The sequence below is a fragment of the Coregonus lavaretus genome, assembly GCF_964263955.1.
Source record: "Coregonus lavaretus genome assembly, chromosome: 28".
NCBI classification, from domain to species: Eukaryota; Metazoa; Chordata; class Actinopteri; order Salmoniformes; family Salmonidae; genus Coregonus; species Coregonus lavaretus.
In genome coordinates this window covers 13,788,655-13,807,950 of record NC_140015.1, presented here as the reverse complement: position 1 = coordinate 13,807,950, position 19,296 = coordinate 13,788,655, and the positions used below count along the sequence as shown (strand labels likewise).

The following is a 19,296-nucleotide window of genomic DNA, read 5'->3' as shown; positions in this document are numbered from 1 at the left end:
TGTGGCATTGGTATGATGATACAGTATATATGGGAGTTGGAGGTGAGTGTGAGTAGGCATGAGTGAGTCTACAAGTGTGGATGTCTGCACATGTGCATGAGTGAGTGTGTGTGTCTGTGTCTGTGTCTGTGTGTGTGTGTGTCTGCGTGCATATACAGTATCCCTCACTGTGATATCTCTCTCTATGGTTCCCCCTTCCCAGGCAGCAGAGCGGGACTGGGAGGAGAAGCGGGCCAGTCTGACCCAGTACAGTGCTCAAGACATCAACCGTCTGCTGGAGGAGACCCAGGCTGAACTGATGAAGGCCATCCCAGACCTGGACTTTGCTGCCAAGCAGATCAACAAGCCCTCCTCCAACACGCCCTCCCAGTCTCAGACCCCCCAGAGCGGGGGAGGGACCCCAGAGCACCGCCCTACCAAGCCCCAGCATGCTACACACAAGCTCTCGGGGAAGGAGCCTGGCTCCAGACGTGGCTCTGGTAAGGATACATCAGACCTCCCCTTACCCAACAGAGGTAACAGTAGAGCATTGGGGGTTTTGATGTACTGATGGGCAGCAGTGTTTTGTCACATACTCAGCTCATGAATGTGTTAGTGATGGCTGTGAATGTACTTTGTCCTGTTCTCTAACGGGTGCCCATGGTACTGCCCTCCCTGCCACAGATGTAGAGCAGCTGACGGTGACTCGGTATCGCACAGAGAAGCCCTCGAAGTCGCCCCCTCCCCCGCCACCTCGACGCAGCTTCCCATCATCCCCGTCTGGCCTGACAACCCGCAGCGGAGAGACCCTTATCCCCGGCAAGAGCCTGAAGGTGACAGAGCATGAGGCATGGATGTACAGTGGCTTGTCTTACAACCTGGAATTAAAATGGATTTTTGGGGGGTTTGTATCATTTGATTTACACAACATGCCTACCACATTGAAGATGCCAAATATGTTTATTGTGAAACAAACAAGAAATAAGACAACAAAACAGAAAACTTGAGCGTGCATAACTATTCACCCCCCCAAAGTCAATACTTTACAGAGCCACCCATTGCAGCAATTAGAGCTGCAAGTCTCTTGGAGAATGTCTCTATAAGCTTGGCACATCTAGCCACTGGGATTTTTAAACTGCTCCAGCTCCTTCAAGTTGGATGGGTTCCGCTGGTGTACAGCAATCTTTAAGTCATACCACAGATTCTCAATTGGATTGATGTCTGGGCTTTGACTATGCCATTCCAAGACATTTAAATGTTTCCCCTTAAACCACTCAAGTGTTGCTTTAGCAGTATGCTTAGGGTCATTGTCCTGCTGGAAGGTAAACCTCCGTCCCAGTCTCAAATCTCTGGAAGACTGAAACAGGTTTCCCTCAAGAATTTCCCTGTATTTAGCGTCATCATTCAATTTTGACCAGTTTCCCAGTCCCTGCCGATGAAAAACATCCCCACAGCATGATGCTGCCACCACCATGCTTCACTGTGGAGATGGTGTTCTCAGGGTGATGAGAGGTGTTGGGTTTGCGCCAGACATAGCGTTTTCCTTGATGGCCAAAAAGCTCAATTTTAGTCTCATCTGACCAGAGTACCTTCTTCCTTATGTTTGGGGAGTCTCCCACATGCCTTTTGCTTATTTTTTTCTTAAAGCATTTGCTTTTTTCTGGCCACTCTTCCATAAAGCCCAGCTCTGTGGAGTATACGGCTTAAAGTGGTCCTATGGACAGATACTCCAATCTCTGCTGTTTTCTTTGGTCTCTTTGTTGCCTCTCTGAATAATGCCCTCCTTGCCTGGTCCGTGAGTTTTAGTGGGCGGCCCTCTCTTGGCAGATTTGTTGTGGTGCCATATTCTTTCAATTTTTTAATACTGCATTTAATGGTGCTCCGTGGGATGTTCAAAGTTTCTGATATGTTTTATAACCCAACCCTGATCTGTACTTCTCCACAACTTTGTACCTGACCTGTTTGGAGAGCTCCTTGGTCTTCACGGTGCCGCTTGCTTGGTGGTGCCCCTTGCTTAGTGGTGTTGCAGACTCTGGGGCCTTTCAGAACAGGTGTATATATACTGAGATCATGTGACACTTAGATTGCACACAGGTGGACTTTATTTAACTAATTATGTGACTTCTGAAGGTAATTGGTTGATCTTATTTAGGGGCTTTATAGCAAAAGGGGTGAATACATATGCACGCACCACTTTTCCGTTATTTATTTTTTAGAATCTTTTGAAACAAGTTATTTTTTTCATTTCACTTCACCAATTTGGTGTATGTCCATTACATGAAATCCAAATAAAAATCAATTTAAATTACAGGTTGTAATGCAACAAAATAGGAAAAATGCCAAGGGGGATGAATACTTTTGCAAGGCACTGTATATTCACACAAACACACACACGCACTCACACACACACAAACACACACACACACACAAACCTCCTGCCTAGTTTCTGATCTCCTCTATGTATGTGTGGGAAAGTCGGAGACAGAGGAGGCAGAAGCACAGAAGCCCCATGTGAAGCTACGACGGACAGTGTCTGAAAACCCCCGTCCTGCGTCCACCCCTCCCACTATCGCCTCTGGAGACAAGGAGGGAGAGGAGGACAAGATCGCTGCTGAACTGGAGGTACTGGTATACCAGCTTCATAAATAGTGTATTAATAGTGTTAGCAGAGATTATATAGTATTAGTATAAGTGGTCCCTGAAGGATTTTAGGTAAGGGTGCAGGGAATGGGTAATGTTACTGAAAAATGACACTTCCTCCGCTTCCCTAATTTTCCCTAGAGCTTGTAGCTACACATGCCCATACACACACACACATACACACACACACACACACACACACACACTCACACACACACACACACACACACACACACACACACACACACACACACAGTGATACACACTCACGACCGTTGTAGGCAGTGGCGGCTCCTGAAAAAATTCTCAGGGGGGGCAATTTTTCTGATGATTTAGGTGACCTACACACATTTTAAAAAAGATATGTCCAGCAACAACATGAAGACAGGGGCAGCATATAAGTCAATACCAGAAGCATTTATTGACTGATCTCAAAAGTGTTGGCTTACCAGGGTTGGTGGAGCCCTCAGTTTCATCTTTGCCTCGCAAAGCTAACTCAAACACTCCGCAAAACTTCACACACTGGATTAGCCGGCTGAGGATGTGGCGGTTCTTGCTAATGTCGTAGTAAATATATTTGTTATAGTGAATATGGAATATGATATGTTGAGTAAAATGTTGTGCTAAGATCTATTTAGGTCAGGAGCTGGTTATAAGTTCTGTTCCTATCCAATAACAATGGACAAAAGGGTCCTATCTTGTCAGCCTTGTCAGTTTCAGTTCTCCAGTAAACTTGTGATTATCAACACTAACCTCATCGTTGTGGCGGCGGACAGCTAGCCTGTATCCCTCATCCAGTTGAGTGGGAATGTTCACTCTCCCCAAAGCAGACAATCTCAAACAGCTATCCATGTGGGTCTTTGACAGCTCATGTTTCTTAATCTTTCCTGAAAGATGGTGCATGTCCGTTACACACCAGTCGCTGTCCAAGCGGTGCTGTCTGCCGTGCCGCCTTCAGGGTGAAAGAGTAAGCAGGGGGTAGCAGAAGACTGCATTAGCTACATCGCAGCCTGCTAGCCAGGTTTTTCGTTCGTACCAATTTTTGGAAAATCCTCGGGTGTAGGACTTCCCCCCTTTAGTAGAAACCTGTTGAATTATTAAATTTGGTCTGGGAGGTCCTAATTGTTTCGTTGCCAATTTATCTTCATTTGTTCGCCGACAAAAAGGAACTTCTTTCAAAGACACAATCGAGTTGCACTGAAGCCTAGCCATTTTGACAGTAATAGTGAATTGATTGACGCTGCTACCCGCTCTTTTCTTAGTTACGTTCATGGTTTTGTTACGTATGACGAAAGCGCGTAAGTGCAAGCCCTCAGAAACCCATAGAGATTGTATTGAAAGCTCTGATATTTGAAAAAAATAGATTTTACATGGGAGTCTATGACAGACTTCTGGGCGATTTTCAACCTGACTGAAATCGCCCCAAAAGGGGGGGGGGCCATTTGAAGCACGACTTTAGCCTGATTGGACATTTAGTGGCACTGTGGCAGATCAGACGTCTAGATTACAACACTGATAACTACTGTTGCCGTGATATAATTGATTAGAAAAAAAATCCCTTCTTTTTCCTGTTTGGCAGTGCGTCGCCCATATCGCCCTATTGAACACACCGCCCCTGGTTGTAGGCCTCATTAGCTGGCTGCTTGGTGTGTTAGAGTGGATGGTCACGCCAAAGCAGCAGGTGCCATATGTCCTCCACACCCCAGGCCTCCTCACTGGGACAGAGAGCTCCAGTCACTGTGGGCCCAGATTACTGCAGATCACACAGCTTAGTCACACACACACACACACAGCGTGTCACCCAGAGCTCACAGACAACCCAGCCTGGCCACATGGACAAAATGGAGCCTTGGGTTGTGTGTTTGTCTTTCTGTTGCCCTGCTGGCCACAGTGAAACAATAAATGGGACAGATATATATATTTTTTTACTGTAATTTTAGATAGACCAGTTATGATCACTTATGTTGATATTATGGATGACTTATCCTAATTTAACCATTATTTGCATTATTTCAACTACCACCCTCCCCTCCCTCCTACCCTTCCCCTGGCCAGCTGTTTCAGAGAGCCCCCCTCGGGCTCAGCCACCCCCCTCCCCTGTCCCCGCCCAGTGCCCCACGCAGCAGGACCAGCGTGCCTCCCTCCAGCCTCGACCTATGGCCCCCAGGGGCACAGTGCACCAAGGTAACGCCCTCCCTGACCTCGCGAGGGCTTGTGTGGACTGCTGCTTCCTGAGACTGCCCTCAACTTCCTCCTTGCCCTCCTCGAACTAACACTTCCACCCCTCTACCCCCTCCCTCAAACACACACTCCCATGTTCCATCCCTGATCTCTACCCCCCTCCCAGAGTACACAGTCCCATCCTCACCTTTGTCTCTACCTGCAGAGTGCTCTCCACAGGTTCTCCTGTCACACACAGCAGCTGCTCACCAGCACACAGACTGTACACTGACCCTATTCTGCTTGGTGTTGTAGGGATAGTAAAGGAGGTTGTACTATTGTTTTAAATGCAGCCCCTTGGTCCAGCACTCCCCCTGTTCTACACTACCAGAACACACCCCTAAACACACTGTCTCCAGACAACACCATCTCTACAGCTGCCCTCCCCTCACACATCCTGTACCAACACACACTCACGAACTGATGGAGTGATCACTCACAGATACACACAAACACTCCTGTGACTAGTGACTCTCTGTGTTGATTGCAGTGCTCTGAAGTGCATGGATGTGTGTGTGCGTGTGGGTGTGTGTGAGAGCGTGTAAGTGTGTGTGAGTGCGTGTGTGTGTGTGAACAGTTGTGAAACTCTACACTGTGTCTACCAGCTGTCTAGAGCATCGTTGGACTGCTCTGGCCTACAGTGGAAGCAGGGCAGCTCAGAATGCACTTCCAGCATACTGGCATCACACTCACAGGTTAGTGCCCTAATAAGAAGTATTTTATAACCACTCAATTACCATTACACTGTTTAGAAAATAATCATATTTTATCTTAATTAATGTATGTTGGAATATTACTTCTATTCACCCATTTTGTTTTACATGCACAGAGCATGGCCTTTCCTGGTCCGTCCTTCTCTCCAGTCCCCCGGATTGTGTTGACAGAGTGCGTGTCAGTTCCACTCTCTCCCTCAGAAGGCTTTGTCAGAGACTTGACACAGGACCATCAGACAGTCCCCCAGATCCAGGTCTCTAAAGGGAAGGATCCTGTCAGCCAGGCCCAGAGGAAGCCCTCTCGGCGGGGGAAGCTGAGAATCCAGGAGTCCTTTGAGAAGGAGGAAGAGAGGGAGGAGAGAGAGGAGCTGTCCTTGGTGCTGACTGAGCTGGAGGTGAGGGTGATGTCACCCTCGGAGGCCCAGGAGCTCAGCAGGACCATGGGAGAGGCTTTACAGACACTCACCATCCCACCTCAGCCTTCAGAGAGAACCACTGAAGCCTGTCTGTGTGGGGCTCCACTACTGGTATTCTTCAGGGAGACTGTGACGGTCAGAGAGGCCTACAGGCAGCTGCAGTTACTGCTGGGCAGGGTGGAGGACACAGGGTCATCCAAGGCGGTCCCCAAGCCCAGAGCAGGACCTTCTCACAGCAGCCTGAGCAGCAGCCCCAGTCTCCTGGGTTCCAGGATCACTCTCTCCCCTGAGCAGCAGGACTCTCTGAGAGAGGCTCTGAGGAGAGGGGTGGAAACAGGTGAAAGGAACCTGACACTACCTCACAGCAGTGGAAGAGAGCGCATTCTAGCCACCCTTCCGGAGCCCAGTAAGGACTCTGCAGAAGTAGCAGTGAAACCCAATGTGTCTGCAGGTTTTGAGGAGAGCCAGGCCAGGGAAGGACAGGGACAGAACCCTTGGAAGCGGGGACAGGACATCAGGAGCAGCACCTACAGGAGGCTGGACAGCCTGGAGGAGACCATCCGCGAGCTGGAGCACACCCTGCTGGAGCTCAGTGGCCATCCCACCACAGTTCACCTCTCCCCCCCCACACTCCCCACTGACACCGCCCTGTCAGAGGCTCCAGACCCAGCCCAGACGCCTGGCACCAGCACCCCAGAGACCAAGAAGCCCCCAGTCCCACCAAAGCCCAAACCCTCCTTCACTCCTGCCATGATGACCAAGGTCTATAACATGCACCCCTGCATAGACTCTGCTCTTTGGAGGGCATGCACTCACTTCTCTCTATCCTCTTCTCTCTTTTTGGCTTTAAGTGTTCGTGTTGCAGTTTCTGCTGAAGCGTTATATTGTCTTCCTCCAATTCACTCCTACCTGACTGCACATAACGTACCAACCTCACGTGGAGTTATACCTCACACCTCCATTGAACCTCTCTACCTGCCAATTCCCACATAGAAGTAATCTGTTGTCTGCTCCCTGTGAAAACTGGTAGATTTTGGCCGTCCAAACAGAATGCTTTAAATGCTGAAGGCTTTAAATCTTTAATCAGTTCAACTCAAAGGGGCCCGCAACAGATGCTCTCCTTCTCTGTACTGTGATTAGTATTGGGGCTACTGCCCTCTTGGAGAGGGGCTGTTAATTGTCTTTTTATTGTTCTACTGTTTCGACTCTGTAAACCAGGGCAAGTCCAATCTCTGCTGCAATAAACTGTCATTTCTCTTTCGCTCCCCTCTTTATTTCCCCCCTCTCTTCACGTCTTTGTCTTGTCTTCTCATTGCACTTTGCTGCTTCTCTCGTCTCTGTAATCAATGACCAGTTACCTGCATCATCAACTATTACAGCTTTACCTTGAACAGTCTTTAGGCTTATCGACAAACTAAATGTTGAGACTGGTTTCCAAATTGGTCTGAAACTGAATACAGACACAAACTGTTGTTTTCATTATCCCATTGTAATTCATTAGCACAGGGCAGACCAGACCTCAGAGGGCTCGTTGCATGCTGGGAGTCTGAGTTTGTCACGTCACCTTTAGGTCAAGATACTTTGTAAAGCTCCCAAAATGAATAATGATGATAGATAGAGAGATAGAGACGGACAGGTGAAGAGGTAGAGTGTAGCACGGACCACCATGTTGTCTCTGTGTGTAGATAAACTCTCACCCACTCCAACTCCATCCATGAGTACCAAGCTGCAGTAGGGCTGGCTGTCAGGGACCATTTCTTCTCCTTGCCATTCAACTGGAGAAACAGGTCCCATGGGCTTGGCATGGGCTTGGCATGGGCTTGGCATGGGGTTGGCATGGGGTTGGTGTGGGGTTGGTGTGGGATTGGTGTGGAGTTGCAGAGTTTTCACGCCTTCTTGCATCACCCTCAGTACTGTAACCACCACTGCCTTTAACTGGGTCTCATTAGGCCAATCAGATCCTTCATCCAGGTTCCCTACTTTACCCCCGAATGACTCATATTAGCATACCATACTGGGCACTCTGTCTCCTGTAATCATATGCACTGCCTTTCCTCTTAGCTAATGTGCATGTGTGGAGGGGGTTGGGGAGTAGATAGGATGGGCGTGCGTGTGTTGGTGAGTGAGTGCGTATTTTCTTTTTGCATATTAGAGGTAGAGAAAATGATTGAGACGACGACATCATATGATGGAGCCCCTGGTGCAGCCACGCTACGCAACACCACTTTGAATTGTACATTTCCATATTCTCCTGTTTGTCAGATCTTCTGTAGCGCTGCAGCCTGTGTGTAGTGATATAGTGATATGGTGATATAGTGATATAGTGAAAGTCAGTGGGGTGGATGATAGGGAGTTATATCAGCGAGAATATAGTGTACACCCTGATCTTAGGGCTTTCAGCAGCCTGCGGGCTTACTGGGTGAGCGCTTCTATTGAGTTGGTATATGTCTGATTACAAGGAATGAAATGTCAATCTGTTAGTGTTCTGTGACACTCATACTCCCATCTCTCCCCATCTCTCCCCATTTCTCCCCTTCTCTCCCCTTCTCTCCCCTTCTCTCTCCATCTCTCCCCTTCTCTCCCCTTCTCTCCCCATCTCTCCCCTTCTCTCCCCTTCTCTCCCCTTCTCTCCCCTTCACTCCCCTTCTCTCCCCATCTCTCCTCTTCCTCTTCTTTTGTCTATTCCCCCATGCCCTCCTCTCCTTCTCTCCTTCTCTCCTTCTCCAGGGAGGGAACAGCTCTTCAGCTGTGGGTAAAGTCCACTCTTCGGCTGCTTCCAGACTGAAGCACCTGCAGCAGAGCAGCACAGAGAAGACCAAAACTGGCAAGAGGGAGGACTTCCTCAAGGGCCAGCAGCAGGTACTGTATTCTAGTCAGACTGATCATCCCCCTACCTAACCGACCCCATACCCTACCTTCTGGTCACACTCCCACTGAGACGATACCCCTGCACAAGGTAGCTTATTCCACTGCTGTATTGGAGGTGTACCTACATATCTTGGAGCGACTTCTTAATCCATAGACCGTCTATGGATTAGCCAGAGCTAATACTACTACTAGGGTCCTGTTTGGAAAAGGGGATATAGCTAGTGTACAGAATAGATAGTGTAGTGCACTAGGGACCTGAAGGTTTTGGCGCATGTTGGGTTATAAGTTAGAGATGCAAGGTGGCCCAGGGGAGACAGGGAAATGGAACTGTTCAGACGTGTCAGAACAAAGTCAAGCTGAGAGAGAACTTTCTTCTCTAGTGCTGTCAGGAGTCATGTCAATGAAGTAAGCTTTAATGTCAATGTTATTTGAAAAATACAGGAGCACTGAAGTGCACCTAAACCCCCTCTCCGCGCTAAAAATACTTTGATAGGGAATTCAGAGAAGGAGCCATTCGTGTGGATCAAGAGCGAGAGGGGGATGAGAGTGTGAAAGAGAGAGAGAGAGAGAGAGAAGCCAATAAAGCCCTTTGAATTGAGAGAGAGAGAGAGAGAGAGAGAGAGAGAGAGAGAGAGAGAGAGAGAGAGAGAGAGAGAGAGAGAGAGATGTAGGGAGAGACAAAGAGAGATCCATGTATATATAATATATATATATATATATATATATATATATATATATATATAGAGAGAGAGAGAGAGAGAGAGAGAGAGTTGTTAGACTGTGCTGCCTAGTAGCTATATAGGCTATATAATATAGCTATATAAGCATGGGAGGAATGTCTCTAATTCCCTTGTCTCCCAGTGTAGGCTGAGGCTAATCAGTACCCAGTTGTGTCAGTGTAATCACTGATTATTCAATATGAAGCGCACAGTGCTTCCCCTCAGTGTGCTCCCTTCAGCTCTCGCTCGCTTTCTCTCTCTTCCTTCATTTTATTCCTTCATTGTTTTCATCCCTTTTATTTCTTGTTCTCTCAATTTTGCTGTCTCTCTTTTCCCACCTCTATCTTCCTCTCTCTCTCCCCCTGTGTGCCTCTCGTTCCCTCCCTCTACTTCCACTCTGTGTGTTTTTGGAAAGCTGTAGGGTTGGAGTGGCCTCCTTCTAGCCCACTGAGAGGAAAATGAATCCCATTATTTCAGAATGAGGAGACAGGATCTCAGCGCGCTCCCTTTGTCCGCAGACTGTTGCAAACAATTACACTGAAAAGAGGCTGTGTGAAAAAACTATCCCTCGTCCAAAGAAGGAAAGACGCTCAAAACAATCTCCCTCAGAGTCAGCACCAAGCCATCAGTTAGGATAGCGCCAACAACAGTAACAAAGACATTACTAAACCCATTTCAGAGCATTTTGAATCAACATATGGCTTCAATCGCAGATGTCAATCTCCCCACTACTCAATGACTGACAGCAGGCTGTTTGTATGGGCAGCACATGCCATGGATGTCTGTCTTCTCTCGTTACTCCACCTCAACACTGTCAGATATACCTATACTATACTGCCCAGGCTACTGTGCCAGCCAGGTACCTATCCACCAACCATGTTAGTTGACCCATAGAGCTTTAAGGTGCCCCACTAGTTTCCCCACTCCCATAGAGTTGTAAGTTAGTTGCCCCACTCCCATAGAGTTGTAAGTTAGTTGCCCCACTCCCATAGAGTTGTAAGTTAGTTGCCCCACTCCCATAGAGTTGTAAGTTAGTTGCCCCACTTCCATAGAGTTGTAAGTTAGTTGCCCCACTCCCATAGAGTTGTAAGTTAGTTGCCCCACTCCCATAGAGTTGTAAGTTAGTTGCCCCACTCCCATAGAGTTGTAAGTTAGTTGCCCCACTCCCATAGAGTTATAAGTTAGTTTCCCCACTCCCATAGAGTTGTAAGTTAGTTTCCCCACTTCCATAGAGTTGTAAGTTAGTTGCCCCACTCCCATAGAGTTGTAAGTTAGTTGCCCCACTCCCATAGAGTTGTAAGTTAGTTGCCCCACTCCCATAGAGTTGTAAGTTAGTTGCCCCACTTCCATAGAGTTGTAAGTTAGTTGCCCCACTCCCATAGAGTTGTAAGTGAGTTGCCCCACTCCCATAGAGTTGTAAGTTAGTTGCCCCACTCCCATAGAGTTGTAAGTTAGTTGCCCCACTCCCATAGAGTTGTAAGTTAGTTGCCCCACTCCCATAGAGTTGTAAGTTAGTTGCCCCACTCCCATAGAGTTATAAATTAGTTGCCCCACTCCCATAGAGTTGTAAGTTAGTTGCCCCACTCCCATAGAGTTGTAAGTTAGTTGCCCCACTCCCATAGAGTTGTAAGTTAGTTGCCCCACTCCCATAGAGTTGTAAGTTAGTTGCCCCACTCCCATGGAGTTGTAAGTTAGTTGCCCCACTCCCTACTGATGCTGTTGTTTTGACTGACACCCACCCAGACATGCCCACCGTGGCTGTCCTCTCTACTGGAGCCACAGCTGAAGGTAAAGAGGTCTCTTCTCTTCTCCCCTCCCCAGAGATGACTCCTGACCCCAAACTCTTACATTGACCCTCTCTCTCTCCGGCCATCACTCTCTCCTTTCATATTCCTATCTTTCTCTTTTTGTCTCTTTTCTGCTTATATCCTCAGTGGTGTTATGAATAGACGTTATTGGTGGTGGGAAAGCTTTCATATTTGTGTTATCTGTCTGTACTATGTGTTTTCTCTGTGTGTGTGTGTGAGAGAGACTGAACAGGGCATTGTGAGATGATACTCAGTGCCGTTGTGCCTGCGCTTGTTGTTTGGCATTGCTACAGTACCAGGAGACATCACGTCAGAGCGTTCCAGGCGTGAGAGCATTTTTTAAATCACTGAGCTATTATAAGAACAGACAGTTCAAAGCCACCATTTCGCTCCGTTTGCCTTGGCGCAGATCAAGGAGGCCATGACAATGGGAATCCTTTTCATACCGCAAGCCTCGATTTCCATTTCCCATTTCCATTTTGCTTCTTATTACTTCTGGCTGTGAAGCAGGCTAGTTAAGGGGGGGGGGGGTAGTAAAGGCCAGTCCCACGAGACAGTCTTTTGGCAGGCAGCTCTGAGCTTCCGGAGATGAGAGGAGGCTATTTTACCGCACTAACAGACCAGAATAAATGTTGCGGTAGCCAGGCTTGAGAGAGAGGAGAGAGAGAGGGTGTCCTCAGGCAGAAGGAACAGCACCAGAGGTACTGGAGCACCAGCCAACAGAGTAGGTTAAAGCCTCAGAGGCCACACAACACGCACCTGCTGTCCAACCAACCACACAGAACGAAACCCCTCTATCCCCACACTAACACCCTCCAACCACTCAACATGCAGGGTAGAGTAGAAACCTCTCTCAGAAATAGTGGGTGGCCTTTTTTTGGAACATTGTGGAGGAGAACTTTCGCCATATGTTATTCAAGAGCAAATTATTTGCTATCGTGGATAGAATTTAAGTTAGTCTATTTGATCGGTGTAGTCAAAGTCACCTCTAAATAAACGATGACCTTTGATATAAAACCTGGTATGCAGAGTTATTGCTCTCTCCCAGTGTCTGGGATGGTTACATCAGACTCTTCCTTCACGTTACACCTCTCATCCCCCAGCCACAAGCACAGATGTCTAGACAGGTGTCATCAGCCAGTGGCACTGATGTAGGACTGATCACAGAGTAGGGGACCCTCACACATTCGTGCTCTGGCATAGATCTGGTAGTGTTTGGCACTGCCTGTCTTCTGCCAATGCCCTGGCACTGCCACTGGGTCTGCCACATGCCTCCAGCCTTCCTCTATGAGAGAGACTGGCTGCTGGCAGACTGCTTTTACAGACAATACACACCATATACTGTATAATGTCCACAGTGTCACCACAATGTCTCACTGCCAACACAGCGCCATCTACTGGTGTACTCCAGCATCACACAAAGGGGAATGTGATGCTGTTCATTTAACGTGTTTTGCATTTTTAATGACTTGGACGTCCATTAAAAAAAACTGTCAAAACAGTAACGGAAAACAGCAGTGTAATAACCCCTGTACACTTCTGTTACATTTTCACTTCAGACTGTTGGTATCATAACACAAAAAAAATATGTATTGTCGGTTTTTAACCTCCATTCTGTGTAGTTGGCACTCTTGGCTAGCATCAACATCTGCTGATACTAACCTGAATTTCCTGTGTTTGTCTCTTGTTCTCATCTCACCCCTCCTCCCTCACCCCCCACCTCTCACCCCTCCTTCCTCACCCCACCCTGCCTGTGCCTCTTTACACCACCTGTTCCTGGGGCACCACCACCACCTCACCCACCACCCTGTCACCTGTGTGATACTCCTGGGCCACCCTGTGCCACCCGGCCTGCCCCTCCACCTGCTCCTCTGTGACCTCTGACCCTGCACAGTGAGTGAGGGACAAGCCTGTGCCCGTGCCTGTCCTCTCCAGACTCCTCCTCATCACCAACCACCTGACTACAGAGCTGCATCTGACTCCCCACCCCATCCCCTGCTACTCCTAGTCCACCCCCTTAAGCCCCCCTCCCCTCTGTTGGCTTAACATGGGTATTGGCAGAGTCTCTGACTCCTGTACCCTCTCACGTCCTACATTGACCCCACAATACACAGGATATCTACCCTGTGTGTGTTCTGTATGTTTGTGAATGTGCATGTCTGTGTGAATGGAAGGGTGCTGTCGGGGACCACTACCAACTATATGACTGTTCTCTCTTTTTTCATTTATCTTTTTCCCCCTGAAACATTTCCAATTTTCCCCAATTCTCCCTGTTCCTGGTCTGTCCCTGGGTCTGACCCATAGGCCCTTGGGAACAGCAGCAGCAGTATTGAGCCCCTCCTGTCAGGCACCAAAGCTGACAGTTTTTCCGGCCGCCTGCCCTCCTCCAGCTCGGCCTCGGCTGTGTTCGCCCCGGGTCTAAGGAAGTATCCCCAGGAGGGAGCGCTGTCTTCCCTGACAGCCTCCTCCAACCAGGCCAAAGCCCTGCTGGCCAGCCTGTCAGCCTCCAGCCTGAACGCCGAGGCCCTGCTCCTCTCCTCCACCTTCCGCCAACACCGCCTCCTCCGTGAGCAGCAGCGCGCCTCCTCCCTGCCCCTGGCCAACGGCCGCTCCTCCAACTCCACCTCCACCTCAACCACCACCTCCTCTTCCTCCTCCTCCACCTCCCCCACCTCCACCACCCCCACCCCCTCCTCCTCGCCCTCCTCCCCGACCCCCCTGACCTCCCTCAACCTCTCCTCCCTGGGGCTCAAACCTGGTGGCCGCAGCCTGCAGTACTCCGGCTCCAACAGCTACAAGGAGCGTGGCAGCAAGACCCTGCCCAAGCCTGTCTCCCCTAGCAACTCACAGTGAAGTACAAGAGGATGGATGAGAAAGAGGAGGAGCACCATCACATGCCAAAACTGAAGAGCAAAACAAGCAAAACAAGCAAAACATATCAGTGGGGAGTTCCCCAGAATATCTGTAGGTATTTCTCAGAGTTTACTTTCTGAGTGTCACTTTGCTGCTCTTGGTCTCAGTCCAGCAGCCATAATCTTCACATATCTCTAATTATACAGTACAAGAGTTGATGAGACATTAAGTGGAGGTGCACTGCACTCCTCCTTGGACAGTCTGGTGGTTCCTCTGTGGCTCTCCCACTCAGTAGTACTGACTGTTCCCCAGACCCCCAGAGAGAGAGCTCAAAGATGGGCCTTGGCCTTCTCTCTCTCCCACTGCCTTGTCTGTTCCAGTCTGATCTGGTCTGGGTGGACAGAAAAACAGTGCCAGTCCTTTATGAACCCTCAGTCCATCATCGCACCATTTGCCAAATCTTACTGGATGGAACCTTAGTGGAGTAGATGTAATATCTAGACTGTGACTTATATTATACAGAGTAGAGTTGCAATAATCAACGAGTACAGTACAGTAGTCGTGTGTGTTCAGAGTTATACCAGTCTTATTCCATCACCTGGCAGAATGTGAATCTGTGGAGAAAAACGAAGCTAAACCAAGGTGGTGGTTTCCATTCTGGGACAGTTTTCTGTTTGTTCCTTTCTTTATTTCAGACTTATTGCATCACCTCTGTAGAAGTCTAAACTGGTGCTATAGTTGTCCCTGTTTTGTAAAGAGCTTACTTGAATGAAACGGCTCCCATTCAATGTGACTGTACATTCCACTGTATATCCAATACTATGTCCCTGGAGTGGCTTAAGGCCTCTTCTCTCCAGTATCTGATTCCATTCTTACCCTTGTTCTCTATTAACACAGCAGTTTGGCAATGGAAGAAAAAGCCAGGGAGCTGCTTTTGTTGAAATCCTCTGATTTGAGAGTCTGCACACAATTTTATCACCCGCAATAGCACATTATAGGAACAGTAATGTGATATTACAGTAGATCAATTCTTTAACGACTGAGCTGGTACATGAAGAAGGGAACAAAGGAAAACAAAAATACATCAAAACATTGAAATGGATCGTTAAAGAATGTAGAATGAGTAGACATGAATGATGTATGACAATCAGGACGTATACATAGTTGAAGGGTTTTGCCTTGGACTGGCGTTCCCTGCTGCAGTGATTACACTCCTTACTCAACACACGCTCATGTGATCAGGCACAGGCATATAGCAATAGATGCATGCACACTCTCCAACACGCCAGTGAGACGGAGATCCACCTAATTGTTAATGGAAAGCACAGTCTCCAGTTGTATTGAGTCATAACTTTTGACTAGATTGGCCATTTCTTTATTTCATGACTGTAGAACCACTGATCGTGAATTAACCCACACCGTTTTGATAATGCAGTCTTTTTGGTAGTATTTGATTTGAATGGTTAAAAGACACAGAACATTAGAGAGAGAAACAAGAGCACAAATGAATTCTCTTCTGAAAGGGACCAGAGATATGGACCAGCTGGTGGAGCTCCCCTCTGATTATTTACAAGACATGCTGCACAATGAGTTTCATTTTGGCTTGTGTGTATTTTCAATATTTGCTCTAGCTAAAACCCACAATAAGTTTAACTGGACCTCCCCCTGACAGAGAAGCTGGCTTAGCCCACAGCTGTTGGTTGTGCAATAGTAAGGTTGCCACTGGAAATGGCTGCTTTTTTCTGTGTGATAGATGTTATGGAGAATAATTTGGTCCATGTAATAAAACGAAGGCAGATCCAGGGTATATGAGTGTTCTCTCTTTAAACCGGAGTGCTTACGAAAATATCACCGGCTCCATTCCTGACTTAAGAGCTTGGAAGTGTTATAAGGATAAAACAGACTTTCATCAAAGACGTGTCAATGTTTCCCTGCTGTTAATCTTACGCCAGCAACCACTCTGAAGCTCTATTTCTTCTGTGATGCGTCACCAAGGCGGCCTAGGGGGTTTATGGCCGTGTGTAGTCGTACACAGTTCATTCAGTTAATTCTTCAGTTGTTCGGTAGACAAGTGCGTGAAATCGATTCATCGTGGCATTGAGATGAAAACAATTGCTTGTGAAAGGGGCCGGTGTCAAGTGCAAACAGCTTGATGTGGGTAGATTGGTTTTGGTTTTCATGTTTGAAGGCTAGTGTAATAACAAAGGGCTGGGAAGACAGGTTCATCTGGAGGTCACTGTTTAACACCCTTTTGAGTTTAAGAAGGCTATTCTTTTTTGCACCTTGCTATCTGTGCTGTCCTTGGGGGGAGATGTGTCTATGAATCAAACCCTTCTTGGAAGAGGTTCCCATTGGGCCTGTATTTCTGACTGCCATGGTACTGTATTATAATTGCACAAAATGATCGATGTTGCAATTTCCCCATGAGAGCACAGAATGGACCTATCTGCATGAACCCTCTGGATCTTTGGTTTCATTAGAGACCCACCAAAGACATGTTCTTGTAGGCTTATAGCAGTACAGCTCATGTGCACGTTTGTCTTTGCAGGCGGAGGAACCTTGGTATGATGGCACAAATCAGATCAGTGGCTCCGACAACACATTACTGTAAAGATCAGAACAAAGGGCCACATATTGGCCTACACACACACACACACACACACACACACACACAGACAGACAGACAGACAGACAGACAGACAGACAGACATACAGACAGACAGACAGACAGACAGACAGACAGACAGACAGACAGACAGACAGACAGACAGACAGACAGACAGACAGACAGACAGACAGACAGACAGACAGACAGACACACACACACACACACACACACACACACACACACACACACACACACACACACACACACACACACACACACACACACACACGAGTATGTCAGAATGTGGCCGTGGCATTGCAATAAGCACACCCTCTGTTCTGTCAGCGAGAAAACGGCAACCTCACGGAACGCTGGCTGCACTGTAGCAATGCAGGACTCAAGCCCTGGGTTTTATAAAGTGAAGCCAAATGAAAGAAATTAACTTACTCATGCAGCTCCACACTCAAATCCATAACTCCCAGCGCTGTATTTGCGTCTGGCAGGGTGATGGGGAGGAAGGGAGGAAGGTTTTCACACTTCGCTGCTTTTACACTGGAAAGTCCCTGATGAAACCCCAAGACTGCGTGACAATGCTTTTTTTGAATCACCGTAACACTAGTGTTATTGGACAGGAGATTTCAATATGGCAGAGTCTTGGAGGGGTTTATTGGTGGTGGGGATGAGGAAAGGATGGTGGCGAGTGGAGACACTCATAGTGAAAGCCCCTGGCAATCAGAGAGATAATTCATGCAAACTTTAAATGAAAAGTAAAATAATTATACATTTATAAATATATCTTCGTTAAGATGTTTGTGTATGATATTAATATAATTGTGAAGAAAGTGTGATATATAGGCCTAGATTAAATTATTATAATGTACAATTTAAATCATCCTCTTTTTTGGATTTATATGAGTAGGCATTTTATACAGACTTTCCTTTTTAATTCTTCAAGAGAGATACTGTATTTCACATCAGCAAATTATTTATTCATAAGCAGAACATTTTTATATTGATTTGAAAATATTTATCTGTATAGAAGACAGGTATGTAATATACAGTGGAGCTCATTTTTAATTCTGGGATATTTTTATGAGCACTATTTTTAACAGTTGTGTGAGTTTCCTCTTTTGTTGGCCTGCTGGCCTATACTACTGGTATGTTTAGGAAGAGGTTGCCTCTGAGCTGGTCCAGTACAATGTCTGCTCCCACGCCTCCACTAGCTAACATTCATTTTTGAGGTAAGGGGAGCTGTTCCTAGACCTGTTCTTAGGGCCGTGCCTTTTCTTTGGAACTTCTGTTGGTTTACTTAGGATGGTATTAAATCATTATGGCCCAAAGTTATTAACAGAGAAGGGACTCAGCATTGAATAAGTCATTTAGGTTTCAGTGACCACCAAGAGCGCATAACGCGGATAGATGTGGAACGTTAGCTTTTTCTTCTTCTTCATCATAATCATTGTCTATTGAGACATGTTTGGTTATGTTTTTAATAAATGAAACAGACATATGTGTATTGTTTTACTTGCTTTCTGTGGTGTGTATAGTACTGTATGAGGTTTTTACATGAATGTGTGGATGTTCCAAAATCTTGGCATCGAGAAGAAAACGAAACAAAATTATATTATAATTATATGTAAATAGACTGAGTAATTCCTAGAAAGTTCAACAAAATATTATGTCCAAAATAATGTTTTAATAATAAAAAGATGATGGATACAAAGGTATATTATAAAACAATGCATGTATATTGTCAAGCAATCGCACAGTGCAGTTGAAAAGTGTTGTCTACATGTTTTCTTAAAAAACAGAGCGAGAAAGAAAAAGAGGTGTACCACTTTAAAGGTTTACAGCGGTAGAGAACCAGACCCTTTTTATTATGGATCTTTCTGTGACACAGGCATGTTCAGTCTTACTGTGATCAGTGATGCTATGGTGATGATGGCTAAGAGTGAGGAGTGTTCCCAACCATTCAGAACGATCCAGAACGATCCAGAATGCTTCAACGCACCTTCACCAGAAAAACCCACCAATTACGATCTCCCACTTGTAGAGTAATGTGATATAATGAACAATACAGAAAATAGATCTATGTAGATATAAATACCTACTGACACTGGATATACTCATTTATCAGTGTGGATGCCATGATATTCTGTGAGAAATGTGATTTTTTTTTCTGTGAGAAGACTGGCAGTTGAACCTGCCTCCTTTTGTACATACTTGCTGTGGTTCTGTGTCTAATAAAGTGCAGCTCTCTTGTACAGTCGTGGAGTCTGGGTTTTGCTTTATCGTAGACAGTAAGTTAATCTTCTTTGCCTTTTGGGATCAATAAAGTATCATCTCAGTAGGTGGACGCCCACATGTCCAGCGGCGGCCCTCAGACGTGTCATTGTAGTATTGTTAACTGGGTATGGAATGGCCTCTCTGTTCATCTTCCCTGGGGCTAGGAGGCTGTTTCATTTACAGACA

General features: G+C 46.8%; 2 protein-coding genes across 2 annotated transcripts in view; both read left to right on the top strand.

Moving 5' to 3' along the window:
* The window catches only part of LOC311103886 (SRC kinase signaling inhibitor 1-like), a gene marked incomplete at its 5' end in the record, with an annotated part of 50,723 nt that extends 36,950 nt beyond the window's left edge, over window positions 1-13,773 (top strand). Inside the window, 8 exons of the mRNA XM_084145517.1 lie at window positions 203-479; window positions 664-812; window positions 2,455-2,601; window positions 4,675-4,803; window positions 5,445-5,534; window positions 5,669-6,730; window positions 8,696-8,827; window positions 13,258-13,773. Of these exons, the coding sequence (XP_084001643.1) occupies window positions 203-479; window positions 664-812; window positions 2,455-2,601; window positions 4,675-4,803; window positions 5,445-5,534; window positions 5,669-6,730; window positions 8,696-8,827; window positions 13,258-13,260 (1,989 nt within the window). The remainder of the gene's footprint in view (window positions 1-202; window positions 480-663; window positions 813-2,454; window positions 2,602-4,674; window positions 4,804-5,444; window positions 5,535-5,668; window positions 6,731-8,695; window positions 8,828-13,257) is intronic.
* On the top strand, window positions 13,411-16,177 carry LOC311103885 (uncharacterized protein; the record flags this gene model as incomplete). Its single annotated transcript, XM_084145516.1, has 2 exons — window positions 13,411-13,425; window positions 13,668-16,177. The coding sequence occupies 2 exons, from the start codon at window positions 13,411-13,413 to the stop codon at window positions 14,214-14,216; spliced, it is 564 nt and encodes a 187-aa protein (XP_084001642.1). The 3' UTR covers window positions 14,217-16,177.
* Window positions 16,178-19,296: the final 3,119 nt, after the last annotated feature.